This window comes from Sparus aurata, chromosome 3 (genome assembly GCF_900880675.1).
Source record: "Sparus aurata chromosome 3, fSpaAur1.1, whole genome shotgun sequence".
In the NCBI taxonomy this organism is placed as follows: Eukaryota; Metazoa; Chordata; class Actinopteri; order Spariformes; family Sparidae; genus Sparus; species Sparus aurata.
The window spans coordinates 15178832-15199688 of NC_044189.1; the positions used below are offsets into that span (position 1 = coordinate 15178832).

Genomic DNA, 20857 nt, shown 5'->3' on the forward strand with positions numbered 1-20857 from the left:
GTGAGGAGCACAAAGAAGCCATGTAGAGGGTGACCATAACCCTTTATGTTCCCGTACATCCTGACAGACAATAAAAACTCACCTTTAAATGTCCATAAACAAGGGGACGTACAGCACAATGCAACAGAACAGACCGTCCTTGGTTAGATTCAAGTGTTTCTGATGGGTTAAAGGCGACAGGGAATCTGGGTCAGGGCGGTTACGCGACTACAGTAAGGAGCGATTGGCACGGCGGAAATGGAGCGAGCACAGAAGAAAGGTCTGATGAAAGAGAAATGAGGTGAGGTTCTCTTAGAAACTCGGGGCTGCATGCGTACACTGATTTCGCTTTGGGTACAAAGAGAAAACGGGAGCAGATTCTGCTTGTTCTGTCGTGCGAGGTTGTCACAGGATGGATTTAAAGCAAACACGCACTCGCAGCCTTTCTGCTTAACATCCAACGCAAAACTCTCTTCTGTTCTTTCGGGCTCTGTGCAAAAAATAGATTTGAATGCGCTTGTAAATATTTGAAAGAGTGACTGATTTATCCCGCCAGGCAGGTAAAGAGCCTCAAAAGTCAAAGCGTAACTAAAAAGGAAGTTAAATCCTGCACTCTCTGTGCTCTTTCATTCTAAATATACACCACATATTTTCATTCACTGTCTGCCTCTGTGCAGGTTACAGGCTGGAGATGAAATAGTTTAAATAAAGTCTCAAGCGTTTGTTGTGCAGAGACGTCAGGTGAAAAACTCAGTTCTCAATACAAACAGTTTTATTTTACACAAGTTGACTACAGGAAATATGTAAGCGAGGTAGACGTATGATGCTCGGAAAATGTTGGACGCAGCTCAGTGGGGCTTCTCTGTAGACAAGCGCTGGCTCTGTTCGACTCAGTTTAAACTCGGCATATTAGACCAGCACGGCACAGATTTGCATTTACGCTACAAAGGTGTGTCTTTAACTAGAGACGTGCTTATCTTGAGTGGCGGTCAAAGGAGCATCTGTGAATACTCTTCCTCCTCACAGTAGTATCGAAGAGGAGCCACTCGGCTCACAATAAAAGTCTGCCGAACGCAAACAAACTAATGCCAATGCCAAATTAACTAGCAGCCTTCAGTTGCCCCATGCCTGCCCTGTCACAGCTATTGGCTTTGCACACACACACACACACACACACACACACACACACACACACACACACACACACACACACACACACACACACACACTCACTCCAAACCTCACCATCAGCAGATAGCTATTGAGTGAGATCAATTGTGGGGTGTCCAGCTAAGAGAATCAGCCGACCACAAAAGCATTGAGGTCAGGAAATTAAATCTCACACACACACACACATACGCGCAAGCACGCGCGCACACACACACAACACACACACACACACAAAGAGCTGGTCTCATCCTTACATAAAGAGCGGCTCTGGTGTGGTGGTACTTATTACAGTAGGTTGATTATTAGTCACTTTCAGACAGATAAATGGGCTGTATGTGCAGCAGCTCAGAAGTCCAGGTGGGTCATGGTTAATATGCTGTGTCGAGTGTGTGTGTCTGCCAATAAGTAACAAGAAGTGTCAGCACAGAAACTACATTTGAGGTCATTTAGGAGCAATTGATTGTTTGACCGTCACGTGTCCTGCTCGGTAATTAAAACAAAAACAAATCTAAGAGATCTGTACCAAGATTGTTTGTTTATGTCGTATTATATCCAATATATGGTTTCGGGTTCATTAAACTCCCAGATATTCAAATCAGCACTGGCCTCAAAGATCCAGTATTGGTAAGGTGATGATGTTTTGTGACTATTAGCACTGAGGGAAAAACAGGAAGTGCATGAAGGAGGAGTCAGTAGCATTGCCTAAGTATTTCTCGATGGTACCATCAAAACAGACTTTATATGGAGATTTTTAAAAAGGCTGATTCAGTAGAGCAATGTGCAGGAAATGGGCGATGATGAACTCCTGTGTGCAGAGAAGCTGAGTGAATTGAATTTATACACTCATACCTCCAAATCTCTACTTATGGTGTGTTTTGAATAGGTTTATTTTTTTTTTATATTTAGTTCTTTATATTTGAACTATTTTACAATGTAAACTGTGTTTATATTTGATTATTTTGATTTTTTTTCTACTAATTTATCTGCCATGACTGCAAAGTTTCAGGGCCTTTACATAAGCTATCATTTTAAAATTTTTTGCCAAATCAGCTGAAAAAATATCATGGAATTATTATTGGGCATCACCTTGATGTCCTTGTCAGTAAGGATCCCTCCTCAGTGAGCTCTGGAGTATGAATGATAGATTGAATGTTAGATGACGGAAAGTATTTGTTAACTATGATGTATGTACCAGTACAGTATGTTTATAAAAAAAAAAAAGAAAGAAAGTCAACATTTAGATTGAGATAGTTTGTTTGTAATGTTGTTAGTTTTATGTATTTTTTTTGTGAAACTTTTTTATGCTCTTGTCTTGGTCAGGTCTTCTTTTTAAAAGAGGTTCTGAATCTCCTGCCGAAATGAAGGTTTATAGAAAAATATGTATAAATACACAGCCACAGCAGCACATGTGCCGGACAATACGTCTTCACAGTTTTATCCTCACCTCTATTCAGCAGCTGTGAGCTACAATGAGTGTGTACACGTTTGTCAGTGTTAGTGTTCGGGCGCAGGCGTGTCTCTTTGTGCAGGACAGCTGCCGTGAAGGATGACTTAACAATCATCCATCAGCAGGTTCTGTGTGTGCATGTGTGTGCATGTGTGTGCATGTGTGTGCATGTGTGTGCATGTGTGTGTGTCTCTCTCTGACTCACATCAGCCTGCTCTTTTGTTCCTATTGGTGCTGCTGGCTGCCTGCAGATGTCCCAGCAGTAATTGGCGCACATGGAGGAAGCAGGTGGCACAATACAACCCCTACGATGTCCTGCATGGGAAAGGGTCTATGATGAGTGTCTGTGTGTGTGTTGGCCATAGTTTCAGTAGGGCATCATTAAAGAGATGAGTGACAAAGATTTAAGGTGAGTGGAGCGGCTGCCAGGCGCTTCCTCTTCCCCCACGAGAGAGACAGAAAGTGTGTTTGTGTGTTAACCATGTGCCAGATTCAATTCATAATGAGTGTGAATAGTCAGCATGCGATTATTTTTTAATATAGGGCCTTTATGGTCTCCTTTCTTCCCCTGAATGCTAATCTCTCCACCAACACAAACACACACACGCACACATGCACACACCCACAGCTCCACAGAGAGGGGCTTGTGTGTGTTTGATGCTGTTTGATGTGGCCCGCCTGTTTTAATCTGCTTATAATCACTCGCCCCCTGGCAGAAAGTGTGCGTGCGTGTGTGTGTGTGTGTGTCTGTCTGTCTGTCTATGTGTGTGTGTGTGCAGCATTATGCTACAATCCAAGATAAAGTCCATATCTTAAGAGGATTCCTTCCATATCCTTAAGATTTTCTGCTCTTATTTAAAACCACCACAGTTTAAAGTCAGATGTACGGTAGATACACAGACGATCCTTTTAAAACTCCCAGTGATACTTAAATTAAAACCACCACTTTTACCAAACAAGTATTATTATTATTGAGTGTCAACACAAGGATAAGCTTGCACTGGATTTAAGATTACTAAACAATCAGAACTAAAACGGATATTTCAACACAATATTATCTCCACTCTGGGCATAATTGATTCCTCCAATAAAGAATTTCCCATAATCCCCCACTGGGTCTCTGAGCCAAGACGGTTTTGTCCTCCTGCTTAGCTGTAATTAATACAGGGACCGCTTGTCCAATAGAGGACCGACTTCAGAATACATTTACATTCAGTATCTTGTCACATCTGTTACGAGTTAATTAAAGGGTTCAGGTGTTTTTTATGGGACGGTGGAATAGCCCCTAAATGAGCACACTGCTGTCAAACTTCGTAATTTGTAATTCATGTGGAAAACGATAGCTAGCGTCTCCATGGGGTGGTATTGTCATAAAGAACAACTGCATGGTTTCAGTTTTTCCGCAAAGTAGCAGCTACCGACAACACCGGACAGAGCAGCATGGGTTTATTCATTGATTCTGACTGTAATGGAGACATGAAAGTAGATAAAGATGGTGCCATGATGACTTGATCGCCACCCAGGCCTCATATTCCCGGGAGATGTTTTGCCCAAAGGCAGACAAAATAGCGCGGTGACGTTTCTGAATGCAGATGGTGTCTTAATTCGGTAGCCGTTACATTGTGCAATCCACATTTACTTCATGATTATAATTTAAAGGTAAAAACTTGTCTCCAATTCTTAGTGATGGTGGGTTTTTTTTTGCTTTTTTGTAGTTGTAGTCATGTTCTTGATTGGTAAATCATTTAAGATAAGACTGTTGATATCTCGCTGTGGAAATTCACTAAAAAACGTTATCAAGCCAGACATTTGGTCTTGAAAATAATTTAAAAAAAAGAATAGTAAAAGTCAAGAAAAGCACTCAATAGAATGCCAAGGCACTGCGGTCCCCTTCAATCCACAGTCAAATTCAATAGCCCTGGGTCACTCTAATCTTTAAACCACCCGGAACACTCGCGATGTTCTAGAAAGAGAGAGAGAAAAAGTTAATGGGTCTGTCCTGGGCCCAGACCCGTCCTCCATCCAATTTTCGGGGAAATATGTTAAGCAGTTTTTGTGAAATCGTGCTGAAAAACCAACCAACAAATGGACACGGTTGAAAACATAGGTAGAAATTAAGGTAAAAATGGCCCAAGTGTCCTCACGCCGCTTGTTTGAGTGCAAACCCCCAAAATAGTAAATTCTTATTTGTCATAGAAAGCAACAAAAACAATACAATGGACACTTTAAAACTGAAACCAATGATTTTGTTGTTGTTGTTTCACTATTTACTAATGTCGGACATTGCTCATAATGGTATTTTTTACTATCCTTATTTGTTGTTGTGTTGGTGGAAAAGAGTTACTCTCGCACACACTTTTTCACCTATGAAAAGTGAAAAGAACTACACCTCTTCACTTGAAATTAGATGATCGTTTTACCTTTAAAGTGTTGAGTAATATTGTTGCACTTTTGTTGTTGTTCAGTGACAATCAAGATATTGGATTCTAATTGATTCTTCATTCAAAAACATAAAAGAAAGGATCTAAAGCCTTTGAGTTGATGTGTGTATCCAGGTCTCTTTCTGCTGCCCAGACTCTTCCTTTGCTTTCATGTCTATATGTTTTTTTTATCACACATTTTCGTCCCATCTGCTTGTGTCGAGGGTCCCCTCTTTTCTTTGTATGTGTTTTGCCTTTTCTTCTTTTTTCTGGGGTGAATTGTGCCCGAGGCGCGGCAATATGCTGATGGCCATCCTCTGGAGTGGAGCTTGGCTGACCTTCAAAAAAACAAAAGGACATTTCCTTGAAGGCAGCAAGAGGCCATTGTAATTGGGGGCAAAAAATAGCTTAATTAGCTGATAATGATATGATTACTGATTGCCTGAGAAGAATGACGGCTATTCATCAGGCCTGGTCTGTGGAGGCCCCGTTTTTATTAGAGAGGCAGGCAGTTTTCTCCAGATGAATAACTCACTCTTGTTGTCTACTCATTTATGTGAGCACAACATTGTAGTATTTCTTGATTCAATCAGTGTTTCTGCTCGTGCTCTGCTGTAAACAAACAGTCGATTGGTGGCTCCGAACCACCTCCGCACCAATCACAGCGCTCAGAATTACAGTTGTGGTTGGAGGTTGTTTTATAGCTGGCTCAGCTCAGCTGCTGCGCCCCGCCACATACACCACATACCACAGACAGACAGACGGGGCTGGGTCCCAGTCGGGGGTGGGGGGGTGCTGAGGGGGCTGGGTGGTTGGTGAGGATTGAGGTGGCTGCTTTTGTGCCAAGATATGTCTGGATGGTTACCCATCCCTCTGGAGCAAACCACTTTCACTTTCTTACATTAAAGCCAACACGGACACGCCCACCACACACACACATGTAAGCATGTCCACGAACACTGCTGACGGTGTTCGGCTCAGATTCAAAGATGCACAAACAAACACTCAGAGAAGCTGTTAGGACGGCAGGAGCCCGAATGGCCCATTTTCTCCCACTTCTCCCTAATGAGAGCCATAAAGAGCGCGAGGCATCAATATTTCAGCGCTCTCATCAGCCAGGCTGCAGTATTTCCCTTTGATGAGGCTCATCGGAGGTGTTTTTGTTTTTTTTGCCCGGCCGCCACTCCGATTACATGTGAACTCAGGAAGCCAGAGAATTAGACAGACAGGACGCAGAGAGTCTGATTGTGGAGAGATTACCGTTTAGTGACTCAACAAAAAGTGCATGTTTGAACTACTTGGCAGAGCTCAAAAAGAAAAAAACGTATTTCTCAACTGTTGCAGTTCTGGTTGCATTACATCATCCTCTGCTGCTGTTTCGATCCAGTCGAAGCAGCCGGATGCTGATGGACTCTGGTTCCCTGAGGGTTTGGGTTACGTCAGGCTGGTGCCGCATACTGAAGCCGGGCAGACATCTCCAAATGAGCCCTAAAAACACCGTCTGTTGTTCCCCCGCTATGGGAGTGTCCCGCTGGGGTCGCTTCCACTGGAGGCTTTGGTTACCCTGATACACACCAGCTGCATCTGCGCCTTTTAACCTGACGTTTAGTCCATCTTTTTTTTTACGTTTCATCAGCGTTTTACTCTCAGTAAACGCCTGTTTTTCGCTCTTGATGAAGACCCGTTGATAAAAGTTACTGAATACTGCATAAGCCTAAAGCTGCATTGGGCATCCATGAATGAATCCCAGTGAGATGTGAACACATCCAGAATAATTTAGATGGCAGTTGGAAGTTTTTTTGTTTTTTTTTAAGGAGTTTTTGCTTCATGCCGAGGGATATTTTTATGTAACATACGCAGGGTTTCAAACTTCAAAGACTCGCGTGATTTCATTGGTGCAAAAGTTCTCTCTCTCTCTCTGGTGTGTGTGTGTGTGTGCGTGTTAATGAAGGTTTGTGTGTGAGCGCACGCTTCTCCTCCCGTAACATTTATTAAATATGGAGGGGCCGTCTGCATTTGCCGACAGGTGGACGAGCTGTACGAGGCCTTCTGCATCCAGAGCCGTCTGAGGGACGGTGCCAGTCGGATGAAGCAGGCCTTCTCCTCCTCCCCCTCCACGAAAGGCACCAAGGAGAGCATCGCAGAGGTCAACCGCCGCTACAAAGAATACACTGAGGTATTGAACGCTCCCATAAAGTCATTTCAAGTACAGCAAAATGAGAATAGAGTAAATGAGATTTGATGCTACACATATTTTGACATTACATTTAAAAGTATGAAATAAACATCAGGTCACACACACACACACGTACTGATTACTGCTTTCATCCTGTCATCTGTAAACACTGACACGTATAGTCAAACACTTACACAACAAGCTTAAAATCCCCTCAACACACACACACACCCGTCGACACCTGTCCCCGGGGCTAAGCTGAAGAGGAGGCAGACGGCTGGTCTGAGCGTTGACGGGCTTTGTCAAAGTCTCCAGAGATAACTTGATTACTATTGTTGTTCTCGTCTTGTGCCACAAAAGGCCACTTACCTGACCAGTCTTATCTTTCTCTCCCCCTGCGCAGAACATGAGCACGTTCGAGAGCGAGCTGGAGAACCTGCTCGGAGAGTTTCATATCAAAATGAAAGGTCAGATGAGAAAAGTGTGTCCAAGTGACACATTCACATTTGCAGACATTCACTCCTGAAGTAACGGACCGTAATTCACTCTAGTTTTTAGCTGTTTTCATAACCAAAGCATCCTTCTAATCTTCTTACTGTATTCACTAAGTTAAACGCTGAAGGCATCTATAAACAAAAACAGTTCTCTTGGCTTTCTTCCCTCGTATCCTGTCCAAATGTTTTTTTTGAAAAATCAATTTCCTCTCTCCGACAGGCTTGGCAGGATTCGCTCGGCTCTGTCCTGGAGACCAGTATGAGGCGAGTTCTTCTGTATTTTAATGTTGACATTTATTTTCAACCGACAGCTTTGACATTATCTCGAGGAGGATCTGTATGCAAACTGTCCTCAGACATTAGTTATTCCGTGACAAATATCTCTGCCTGAAATGGTGAAAAAATAATTTTGTGATTCATTTTCTTTTTGCCCACATGTTTTTTTTTGTGTGTGTGTCTTTTTTGTGAAAAAAATATATCGGCTGTCATCCTGTGGTCAACTTGACTTCCATATTGAAATCCATGTGTGAAATATTGCAAAACCATTTTAGTTAAGAGTAAGGAGAGGACAGTTACACAGTTACAAAGCTACAAGTCAGAGTTTGTTGACGTAAAGATGTATCCATCTTGCTCTCCGTCCATAACTAAAGTATGTTCCTATAAAGTTTATCAAAGTTGTTTACTTTCTGTGGCTTCCAGCTAAATTTTTTATTCTTCCTCCCATTCCTTCCTTCAGATCTTCATGCGGTACGGTCGCCAGCGGTGGAAGTTGAAGGGAAGGATTGAAGTGAACTCCAGACAGAGTTGGGACGGAGATGAGATGGTCTTCATGCCCCTCATCACTGATCTCATCAACATCAAGGTGCTGTAGAAGTTCAGATAAGCTAATTTCCCAGTTGTACCTCACTGAGTGAACACAGAGCAGGGTGAAGAAAAAAATCATGAAAAAAATCAGACGGAAAGTTTGTGTGCAAGTTTGTTTTTCACGCCTAACGCCTGTTTAATCTTAACTCTTCATGTCAGAAGAACCTGTAGTATCTTAATTAGGATTTTCTTGGCCTAAATAAAGTAAAGTGAAGTAAATAAATGACGTCTCCGATCAGGTGACGGAGCTGAAGGGTCTGGCCACTCACATGCTGGTGGGCAGCGTGATCTGTGAGACCAAGGAGCTGTTCACCGCCATGCCCCAGGTGGTGGCTGTGGACGTTAACGACCTGGGGACCATCAAACTCAACCTGGAGGTCACGTGGTAGTAAGTCGACTCTCGTACATCACTTTATTTTTTAGGTCGTCACGTTGTCACGTGAGGAGAGGGAGGAATTATGATGTGGGATGAGGTCAAACCATGGATTTAGTCAATCATTCAACCTTTATTTATATCTGTGACATCACTGAGGGGTGTGACTCCCATTCACAATGACACCGAGTCAATTACAAAACACAGAAAAGGAAGAAAACGGTAACAGAGAGATCTGCTAACAAAGAAAGCAGCACGATGCAGACAGAAAACCTTGTTATTTAGCTTCACCAGCCTCACATCAACAACACTTCCTCTTTCTGGCACACATGTGACTGAAGTAACCAATCAGAAGCTGCAAGGACTTAGACTGAGGTAAATGTGAAGGAACCACAGAGGCATATTATTGTTACTGTTTTAAAGATGCAGATGTAAATATTTAAACAGGTACATATGTAAATAATACCTCTGTAAACATATTTAAATAGGGAATTGTAATGAGGTAAAAACATTAGTTAATTAACTAAAGTATATGAATTCTGCCATAAATTCTACACACTGAACCTTTAACCTCACCACTAAATGCCACTTAATTCTACTCACTGGTCCTTTAACTTGACCTGAACCTTACACGTGTGCACGATAACCATTAGACTAGCAGGGGATCTCTTGAACGCGAGATAATTTAATAGCTTTTTTTCGTCACTGCATTGAAAAACAACTGTAAAATACCTCGCCTCCCTGTCTCTGTCTCAGGTGATAACAAAACACTATCAGGTCTCTAAATATAAAAGTACAGTAGAGAGAAAAAGATGTATACAACATGCATTACTTGATGGTTTTGTTACCAAGTCCAAGTCCGAAGTCCAACTGAGTCTCATTAAGGGGAGCGTGTGTTAGTTTAAAGAAAGGCATAAACGTTTATTAACTTTCTGCTTCTATTTCGATCCTTTCTCAGTCAGGATCGCAATCGCCGGCTGTATGTGAGGTTGCCATCAAACACCAACAATATGAGCCGCCATAGCTTTAAATTCAGTCCACATTGCTTTTAGTTTTCTGCCATCTGGTGGACAAACGTTGTCATTACAATTCAGAAGTTGCGTAAATAATCCTCCTCTCCTCCTAAATGAATTGGTTTGATGGACGAATTACACAGAACAAAGACAACAAGTGCCTCGTTTTTTCTTTCCCTCATCCAGCCCCTTCGATGTCGAGGACCTGACTCTGTCGTCGGGCAACGTGAGCAAAGCCACAGCGCTCCAGAGACGAGTGTCGGTCTACAGCCAGGGCACGCCGGAGACCCCCACCTTCCAGGACACCTCCTTCTTTGTGAGTCCAACACAGACACCTGCTTTAGCTGCATTAGTAGGCTGGGAGACTGTAGATTTTGTAGTTGTAGAACTTCATGTAAATCACCCTCTAGGCTAGAAGAACATCTTTTGTTTTATTTTTAGGCTTATAATTTGGTGAACCGAGGTGAAAGAGATCTTGTGTACCTCCGTAACCCCTGCACAACTAACCTGAGTCTGCACCCGACTATATTTTATCATGGCACACGTTTTTTCTGTTGATGCATCATGCTTATGTTAGCGACGATGCTGCTGCCCCTAAACTAACCCTCACCCATTTCCCCGCTATCCTCCTCTCCTTTGCCTTTCCACATCAAACCCCCCTCACCCACACTCCGTCCCACTTTACACATTTATCCATCCCTCCTGTATCTCACTCACCCCCCGCCCTCACTCGAAACACCCAACACCTTGTCCCTATTTGCCCGTGTGCATTGTGTAAAGAAGTGGCGGCCCTATCCCGTGGAGCGCCAGCGCCTCTCTTTCCTGCACATGCTCCGAGACACCCTGCTAGAGAAGCTAAGGCGCAGTCGCTCATTTGGTGACCTGGCCTCACTGCGGCCAAGGCCCAAATCCAGTCTGGAGGTCTATGTGAGTGTGTTGTGACCCCTCCACCCTCCTAACCTGACTTCTGTGTGCCCCTTACCTTATTGACATGATGGGAATGGACTCTTCTGCTGGTCTGGACTCACTTGTCCAGTCCCTTTCTGTGGGCTGCGTAATGCCATGTGTTTGCATGTTAATTTGCATGACATGCTATAAACTGTTTGTTTGTGTGAACAGATCTGGTCATAAGATTTAAGACAGGAGAATTGAGTTAGAGTGGATGTTTAAGTCTCTTTTTCCTCTTGAGAGAGTTTTCTCTTGTTCTTTTGTGTGTGTTGTCCAGCTATATATCAGTTTTATTTTCACATATTCTCTGCAAACATTTACTCCCCCGTCTCTCCCTTCAGTCTACTTTGCCAGACGACGTCTTCGAGAACGGTGGCTGTGGTGTGGCCGAGTGCAAGAGGCTCTCCTTCACCTTCTCCGACACCTCTGGTTCCACGCCGAGCCCCAGCCCTGCCCCGAGCTCCCACTCCCCGGGCCAGTCCAACCCCGAGATCACAGTCACCCCTCCAGAAACGGACCCATCGTCGATACAAATCCTCCCAACAAGGGAGGACTCCATCCCAGAGGAGCATTTAGTTGAGGAAGACGAAGAGGAGTACGAAGATGAAGGGGAGACGGGTAGCAGAGGAAGTAGGGCCACCAGTGCCAGCCTCGCCAGCGATGAAGCAGAGGTAGCTGAGGACTCTGAGTGGGAGCGCACCGAGTCCCAGAGAAATTCTGGCTCCCACTGTGGCTCAGCCGCTCCGTCCCTCTGCTCTGATGGACACCTGTCAACCGTGGCTCCGGAGGACGTCTTCTTGGACCACACAGACGAACTGAAACCTGTGGAACTGGACACGGAGGAGGCGGGCAGCCTGACCAGGCAGCTCGTGAAGAGGCTGACCTCTTCAGAAACTGAGCCGCCGAGTGGGAGCTCCACGGAGGGAGGAGGAAGCCTGAGCTGGGCAGGAGAGGGGAGCAGGGCTTTCCTGGAGAGCAGCCTGGAGGAGGCAATCCACAGCCTGCTGATGAGGCTGGAGTCTCTCACTCACCGCTGCCGAGAGCTGCAGGACCTGGAACAGGAAGTTATGCGTCTGGAGGACCTGCTCAAGGTACCTGAACCCTTTTTTATATATATGTATACAAGAGCTGAGATGTGGATTCTTACTTTTGACCTGATGATCATCAATCAAACAAAGATGATGTCTATTTACTATATTAAGTCATTTATTATCTCAATAAAGTAAATCGAGCACTGTTTTTGCTTACTTGACCAAAAATGGGCGCCTGTCATAGAGCCACAGAAATGCGGACCGTGAGTTTGATTAATCTGTCAAAACATGAAGCAACAGAACTGTAGGGTCGTTTACCCCCTGTGTCCTCCCTCTTCTCAGTGTCGACTCCCGGGTCACAGGAGCCGGTCCTCCAGCCTCAGCCTGACAGTGGAGAGTGCCCTGGAGAGCTTCGACTTCCTCAACACCTCCGACTTCGACGACGAGGACACTGGAGACGACAACCCCGTCCTCAGCATCCCACAGAGGTCTCCGATTTTTGATACAGACGGAGAGAGGATCGGGTGAGTGACTGATGGTCAGAAGTGACTGTGCTGAAGTTTAACATCAGATGCAGGTGTTGAGGTATCACATTTAAAAAAAAAAAAACCCAAAAAACAAAGTAATAGTTGAGGATGATTACTAGGCGCTTCACTCTAAGTGCAGGTTATGATTACTGTTTTGCTTGATTCTGCTGCCCCTCGGTGGTGACTCTGGTTGTTATCCTCTTTCAGCGGCCAGCATCCAGAAGCCAGAGGACACCTGAGCGAAGCCCTGACGGAGGACACCGGGGTGGGCAACAGCGTGGCGGGAAGCCCCCTGCCTCTCACCACCGGAAACGAGAACCTGGACGTGGCGATCGTCATCCACCTGCAGTACTGTAATCACCTCATACAGGTAACTGCATGACATCCTGATAACAGATTGATAGATACAGTCGACATCACTTCAGTTTTTCATGTCGAATTCTGCTCGTTTCCTCCTGTCACGGCAGTTGTTGACCAGTTGTGGTGGTATGTGGCAGCGTCGCAGCATTCTCCTCAAACTGTCCAGACAGACGGAGCTGTTGGAGGATCTAGCAGAGATCAGTGTGGACAGACTGGGAGCCATTACATCTGCTGCTGATGGTAGAAACCTACAATATTTCAACGTAACAGAAAATGTTAGGGAAACTTGTCTGATTACAGCAGTGGCATCATCATTGGTGTCACTGACGCAAGCACGTGGCAAATACAGCAAATGACGAGAAGTCTATTGGTTATTATTTAAGTGTTGTATAGAAAACTCCCACCATGACCCCACAGCAGGGGCGGTTCTAGGGGGGGGCCAACAGGGGCCAGTGCCCCCGTAACTCTGAGTCTGGACCCCCCTGTTGCCCCCCTGACAGGGAGTCTGCATCAATAATACAATGACAGATTTCTTGCAATGATTTTGTTCTGAAGGGAAAGGCAGAAATAAAGTGTCTCAGCAGTTTACTACCCAATCAAAATTGTTGAAATTGTAAACACTGCTTTGTCTGAATGAGGGATTTATCCTTTTTTCCGGGTTGTATGTGCCCCCTAACAAAAAAGCCGGCCCCAACCTGGCCCCCCTATGAAAACTGGTCTAGAACCGCCACTGCCCCACAGGACTCTCTGGTTTCGGGGCACTGTAGGCTCTGACCCTGTGTGTGTTTTTCAGTCCTCCCCGGCCTCGCTGAGCGCCCGCAGCTGATGACGCTGTGGTCAGAGTGCAGCGGCTCCGCAGGACTCTTCCACACCACGCTGGACCGAGTGTTCAAACACATGAACCAGCGCTACACTGCGGTGCTGCAGGAGGGACACCCACACAGCGCCGACACAGGTTGGATCACCACTGTATTCTATCTCCAAACAAGCCCGAGGTCACGCTCAGCGTTACACCTTGTTTCCATGTTTTTATAAGCGTTTCAAGTGAGTCACTCATTTGGTTTGTAAATCAGTTTTTTTTGTCGATTAGTCCCCCTGAGGGAGGACGAGACCATTGCAGGGAATATAATGTGAATATAATTGCCGAGAATATAATTGCCGAGAATATAATGTGGTTGAAAAGGTTTAAAAACAGAATTCTTGTTGTTAAAAGAGACAAAATGGAATAGACTGTGGAGTTACTATCATTGTTTATGTCAGTGGGCTGGAACTAAGTACATTTACTGAAGTACTGTACTTAGGTTCAAAATTGACATACTTGTACTGTACTTGGATGTTTACTTTGTATGTTGCTTTATACTTCTACTGTACTACATCTCATATTATGGAGGACTGAAACTGCCCAAATCTAAAATAGATAAATAAACGGCTCAGTCGATAAGCAAATATGTCATTAAATGCACGAAAAAATTAATGAAGGCCATTTTTTTTTTAATTTGTCTCTGAGTTTATTAACCTTTTATCTTAATTCACCTATTTAATTACACTCCCATTTACATGAAAAAAGGTTTTATGTATTTATTGATTTTTGAATATATTGAGTGATTTACTAATTTATTTATGCATTTTTTTCTAGTTATTATTTTGCAAAGGGAAAAGGGAAATAATATATTAAAAAAAATGAATAGGATTAGAAAGTAAATAGACAAGTGAATACATACAGATAAATTCATACAGAAGCAAATTATCAGTGAAGTGCAACATACACATGAATGGAGGAGTAATATTAATCTTAATGCATCAGATTTTATAATAAATCACTGTCGGGGAACATTCAACGGAAGAATGAATGCAGGAGTGTTGCTTGTATTTGAGTATTTTCACAGCGTGGTGTTGCTATTTTTGTTTAGGTAAAGAATCTCAACACAACCTCCAACACTGGTTGTTTGAAAGTATTGTCGTGTTATATTCAGATCTTCAATATGGCCTGAAACTAACTTCTCTGACTACAGATTTTCTTCCCTTCTCTCCAGTGATCGGTGTCGTAGTGGGCGAGATGGTGGACAGGAGCGATCTGGTGGCGGCTGCGCTCTCACAGGACGTCCTCACTGTGTTTCAGTTCCACAGCTACATCTTCCAACACGAAGTTCAGGACATGGAGACACACCTGCTGCATCTGGCCAGAGAGGGTGAGAGGATTTGTTTTGTACTGATGTTCACCAAAATACTTGACTCCACAGATTATTTTATGTTTAAATCTTTGACATGTATGTGTGTCTGTGTCGTTCTCAGATGTTTTTGCAGAGGCTCTGTGCAGTGGGGATTACTCTCAGTGTCTCGCAGAGATGGTCAATGTGCCTGTGTCCTCCCTGTGGCCTAGAAACAGCACCCTGAGGGCCCTGGCCTCCCTGCTCACTGCAGAGGACCCTCAGGTCAACAAGGCAGCAGCCGAATACCTCTCGTCTGGAGCGTCGCGCAGCCACTTCAGGACCAGAGTGAGTACCGCTGAGGAGACCGAGTATGTTGAAGGGACTTGTGTGTGTTTGTGTGTGAGTGTGTAGAGACTTTAAATAGTCTTGACAGATGCCTCGAGCCATGTTTGAATGTCTCTGTGTGTCTGCAGGCGGTGGAGTGCTACACCCAGGCGCTGTCAGAGGCTGGAGGTCAGAGCCAGAGGGCGGCATGTTCAGCTCTCAGCTGTCTGCAGGTCAGTGGCCTCCGTACTGATTCAGATTCAGATTTTTCAGCGTCTGTCCTAAGTTATAACATGCCACGCGTACATTAAAAGGGCCGTTGGTCACTGCAATCATCACTCCTCCATTTTACTGAGCGTGAAGAGAAAATTCACAAAAATGCATTAAGATTTTGAAAAACTGATGTAAGGCTTCAGCCGTCCTTCAGCCCTTAATCTTTTTCGGCAACAAATTCCCTGTGTTTCTGCTTGCTGGAGGAATGCTTCTTGTTGAGTAGTTGCACACAGGTTTGTAGTTGGGACCCAACACCAGCAATAAATCCACATCCAGTTGCCAGGACTAAAATAAACACTTCACTTTGTTAATGAGACAGTTTCATATAAACCACAGCATGGCTGGATTAAGCAGAAAGATTACAACACGCAGACGGTATTTTTGGGGGCCCCCTTCAGGCACGTTTTGTGAACAGCCAAAATAATTATTAATATTATGCTTATTCATTTAGCCAGACATATATTTATGATGATCTGTTTTGTATTTCGACATTTATACACAATTGGTTACTCGTGTCTTTAAAGGAAACATATAGCTAATGTTGAGTATGTTTTAAAAATGAATATGTAAACATTCAATCTGATTTTTATGTTTCGTTTCTTTTTTTTCTTATATTTGAAAAAATACATGTTAAGCATTATTTGCTGTAGGTAGTAGGTGTTCTCTTCCGCTCTGTCTGGTCCCCCTAGTGGCCTGTGCTTAGATCCTGCCAAGCGCACAGTTACAACAGAGAAAAGTATGGGTCGGACGAATGAACACAACAAAGCCTTGTACTTTCACTGAGCACTACATGTGGCACGCACAGTAGATATTCTACTAACACAGACTTGAGATACTACATTTTCTCTCACTGGATTAAATTACGTTCCCAGTCACAACAGGAAGTACTGAACACCAGCTGAGGCACAAGTAATTTAATACATTTTTGTTGCTTTCACTGGTTTTGAGTCTTTGTCTGAAAATAGTCCTGCTTTCATGATACAGTCATCTTTGTACTTGTCAGGTACAAAAATAATCTGTTTATTTTAGGTGCAATGACGGCTGAGGATTTGTGTAACACAAGTTGTTAAAAAAAAATAGAAAATCATTCTAAACTGAGCTTTTCCGTGTGTGCAGGCAGTGGAGAGCATCAAGGCGGTCATAGCACTGTGTGATTCAGCTGATGAAGAGCTTCGCCACGTCGCCATAGAAACCCTTCTCACATTCGGTGAGTAACGGATTCATAGAAATCAAATGTCGCTCAGCGTGGTTCCCAAAGGAGACCTATTTTGCTTTTTTTTTTTTTTCCCCTTTCCTTCAGTGTTTTATAAGTCCACGCCAACAGAAGCTCCTCTCTCCCACAGAGACACTGCTCCTGAAACACCTCGCCAGTGATGCCCTCTTTTTATTCTGTAACATTGTGACATCACACTGTGTCACCGTGTCACAGATTTTGCATAACATATGGCTCAAGGCTAGTTTGCCGCGTAAGAATCGATTTAGCGCAGCCGCTCTGCTGTTGTTAGCAGTGCTGGCTATGGTGTCTGTGAGCTGACCAATCAGGGCAGACTGGGTATTCGGGAGTGTGGCATTTAAAGAGACAGGAGTGAAAAGAGTTCAGGAGTGAAAAGAGTTCTTTTGTGTTTTTTGATCAGTAAAACACGTAAACATATTCAAGTAGTAACCCGAAATAATATTGTGAACCTGACAATGAGCATAATGTGTCCTTTAAACAAATCACTGCTATTTCAGAATTTTATACACAACTGTGACACACCATACCGTTGAGTGTTAAAAATATTAATTAGATGTACATGAAAGTGGTGAGGAGAGTATAATACAATACATTACAAATCTGAGAAGGAGCTAGTCATTCCCCTAAGTGTCTTTAGAAAACTCTTATGTTTGTTGCAGGTGAGGAGGGGCGGCTGGCATACGAGCAGCTGGACACAGTCCCGGGGGAAATGATCCGCCTGGGGACGCGGAGAGGGAACGCCGTCACCACTGCCTTCTGAGCCGTCGCCGTGCCAGCAAAGACGTCACAGAAAGACACCTCAGCCCGACTGCCGAGGACGGCACCGCCCCTAGCCTCGACCCCCCGCACTGCACACTTCACAGGGCTGTTAATGACTGGTCACTTTTATTGATCTGCTTCTGGGCACAGACTTAAGGATCTCCACGCCGCCACATCGGATCACTGTTTTTACTGATACTGCCTCCTAAAAAGGAACTAACACCAAACAAAACCGTCTTATAACCACAAAGACACACAACCTACACCCCTCCTGCACACTCTCACACACACACACACACACCCCCCCACCCCCTTCCTCTCCCTGCTTTCTGAGCCAGGCATTCACATCGAGTTTAACTGGAGAATTTGACTGCCGCCGAGAGCTGCTCCAAAGACTGTGGAAGCGATGCATCTTCACATAACCTCTGTCAACAAGCTATCCACCTCTGCACACACACACACACACACACACACACACACACACACACACACACACACACACACACACACACACACACACACACCACTCGTATCACTAACTCACTGATTAATTATCACCTTGATTGTTACAGAGTGTCACGCAATATACTTACTACGATCTTTGTATAATCACTGTTGACTATCACATGTTATTAGTTGGTGATTTTTTTCGCATTAGAATTCTTTTCTGGCGCTTTCGGACGATTTGCACTGTTGTAAGGCTTGTAAATATGGCATATTTTACACAGCCGGTGTAATATATGTGCTAGTATTTAAAGTATATTTTTAAGTTCTGTTTTTCTAGTACGTTCCATTTTGAGTTTCAGGGATTTCTCGTATTGGTTGAAAGATGTGTGTTTTGTGGCAGGGAGGACCAGTAATGTGTGGCTTCAAAGGGGACGATGCGTCGCGGTTCGACAGCAGTTTACAGTCTCAGACAGATTTTGACCTCAGCTATCTTCTCAGTGGAGGAAGAACTGAAGGGTGGAGGTGAAGATGGTCGGCACAGGGCACAAGGTTCACTCACTCTGCAGTTTATACCAGAGATTTCTCACACTCGCAGTTGAACAAGTGCAATTTACCTGTACATACGTGACTCTTTTTTTTGCACCTCGCTGACATGAGAATACATTTGATAATAAAAGTCAGCGTCGACCATTTGAGCCTTGACATGGTCGAGCGGGCACGTTTCACTCTTTTGTAGTTGTATTTTTACTACCAGGTACGGAGCTAGTCGAGGGCAATAAATGTGGATTAGGATCGTGATTGTACCCTTTTTTAAAGGACAAGTTCACCCAAAAGTGAAAATGCAGTCATTATCTACTCCCCCTCATGTTGATATAAAATCTTAGTGCTTGTAGTCCAAGAACACTATCACAGGATCTTTCGACCAGGAAAGGGCCAGCTACTTAGCATGCTAACATTAGTAGATATTGCCAGAACACAGTACATAAATGCCGTACCAGCCAAAATATTATTTCTTTAAATTCTGTTGAAGATTTTAGAATTTTTTGCATGTTTCCATCTAAAATTCTTACATATTGCACCATTATGAAACAGCAGATATATTTTTTATGACTGAATTTTCATTTTTGGGTGAACTTATTTTTTAATAACTGTACAGAGAGGAGGATCCTTTAGGCTAAGTTAAGGCGTAGCCTCAGTGTGGGCTAACTGCACATTCATACCGTATGTGAGCTAATTGCAGGATTAGAAATTAAGCTTTTTTTTTTTTTTTCATGAGAAGCTGCAGAATGAAGTGTTCTGTCCGGCATGTCTTGGGTCTGTTTTATTTCCCCGCATCCTACCTGTAACGTGGGAAAAACTGGCCCGAGGTATGCACCTAATTCCAACTTTTCTCAATGTAACTGTACTACTGAGTCCTGTGTTCGTTCATGCATTTTATTTATTATTTACTCCTTGTAAATCTAATATTCTTTGGAGTTATGCTGTCATAGTGCAGATGGCATTGTTATGTAAATGAATTGTATATTTATGTTCTATTTCGGAGCAGGTCCAGTGTTTGAATTATTGTTTATCGTTTAAAAAGGCACCATGCAAATGATCTCATGCTTAACTTTAATTGGAGTTTATTTTGAATGAATTATATTAGATAAATTATTATTTTGGAGAACATTTAAGATTTGCTAATAGTCTTAATAGAATTATAGATTTGTTTCCCTAAAAGGTCCCTAAATGTAATGGGACGTTATATATTAGAAAATGTTACTTTATTACCTAGATTTACCATAACCAAAGGAGAAATTAATTTTAAAATGGTCTTTTAATAGGAGCTCATAGTTCATTAAGGAGAATGTATTTTCAACTCATTTACATTTTGGCCAGAAGACTCAGACTTATCTTTAGAAGCACAACTTAAAATAGGACAAACCCATAATATATGAATCCTGTCATCTGGTTCTAGCTGCACAGTCCAGAAGCCATATTGATTAAAAACAAGTGGTAATATTTTTATGAAATGTATTTTTTCCTTTTGTATTATAATATGTAAAAATGTGTGAAGTTGTTACTAAAAGCTGAAGATGGCGTTAAGTTTTTTTTTTTCTATACATCATTTTGCAAGACATGGTCTATATTTTAAGTAACTTTTATTTCTTCCATGATTGAATAGCATTACAGTATTTTGGTAAAGTATCTAATTCACCCACTCACTCAGTCTCGGTAAAACATTTTTTTTTTTTTTTTTTTTTGGAGTGGGCTTTGTTCTCTTTACAAACTTGCAGTTGACCAGTGTTAAGTCAATTTGATTCTTGGCTGTTGGATTTTGTATCACCACAAACTACAAGCTGTCAATTTGTGCACATCTTTAATTATTTAGAGAGTGGTTTTAGGAATAACGTGGTACACTTTGCTGAAATTGATCTTTTATCCATCTCTGTGGTCAAAAGCTTCCGTACTGATCGATTTAGTTGCATACTACTCTTCTCCATTGTCAGTATTTCCTCTGCTCATCAAAAGTTGCAATAAAGTTTATTTTTGCATAATTAAACCCACGACATTTGAGTTTTTTGTTCAAACAAAAATGTTGAGACCGTTAGTCATTTTCTTTGGTTGGATTTACCCCTCGGATTATCACATGATAAATGCAAGGTCCTTTGGATTTTACGGATATGCAAAAAAAAAAAAAACAACCTTTACGGTCAATTTATTGCATCTGCAACAGAAAGGATGGAAGGTATAGAGGCTATAGCAATGGGGGGGGGGTAGAACAGATTCTATAACCAGGGTTCGTACACATTTTTCAAGGTCAAATTCAAGCACTTTTCAAGCACTTTTAAGGGTCATTTTAAAGATTTTCCAGCACCTTACTGCTGG

The 20857-nt window shown here is 43.0% G+C and overlaps 1 protein-coding gene across 3 annotated transcripts in view; it reads left to right on the forward strand.

Moving 5' to 3' along the window:
* Nucleotides 1-20531, forward strand: part of ripor2 (RHO family interacting cell polarization regulator 2) — a 76087-nt gene extending 55556 nt beyond the window's left edge. For all 3 annotated transcript variants that reach the window (XM_030412309.1, XM_030412308.1, XM_030412310.1), the window contains exons 7-22: nucleotides 7043-7192; nucleotides 7596-7659; nucleotides 7907-7950; nucleotides 8423-8548; nucleotides 8790-8938; nucleotides 10123-10252; nucleotides 11226-11975; nucleotides 12258-12439; nucleotides 12650-12812; nucleotides 12910-13042; nucleotides 13596-13757; nucleotides 14836-14991; nucleotides 15095-15297; nucleotides 15426-15509; nucleotides 16666-16756; nucleotides 17443-20531. In XM_030412309.1, coding sequence (XP_030268169.1) covers nucleotides 7043-7192; nucleotides 7596-7659; nucleotides 7907-7950; nucleotides 8423-8548; nucleotides 8790-8938; nucleotides 10123-10252; nucleotides 11226-11975; nucleotides 12258-12439; nucleotides 12650-12812; nucleotides 12910-13042; nucleotides 13596-13757; nucleotides 14836-14991; nucleotides 15095-15297; nucleotides 15426-15509; nucleotides 16666-16756; nucleotides 17443-17543 — 2688 coding nt within the window. In that variant the 3' untranslated portion in view covers nucleotides 17544-20531. The remainder of the gene's footprint in view (nucleotides 1-7042; nucleotides 7193-7595; nucleotides 7660-7906; nucleotides 7951-8422; nucleotides 8549-8789; nucleotides 8939-10122; nucleotides 10253-11225; nucleotides 11976-12257; nucleotides 12440-12649; nucleotides 12813-12909; nucleotides 13043-13595; nucleotides 13758-14835; nucleotides 14992-15094; nucleotides 15298-15425; nucleotides 15510-16665; nucleotides 16757-17442) is intronic.
* Nucleotides 20532-20857: the final 326 nt, after the last annotated feature.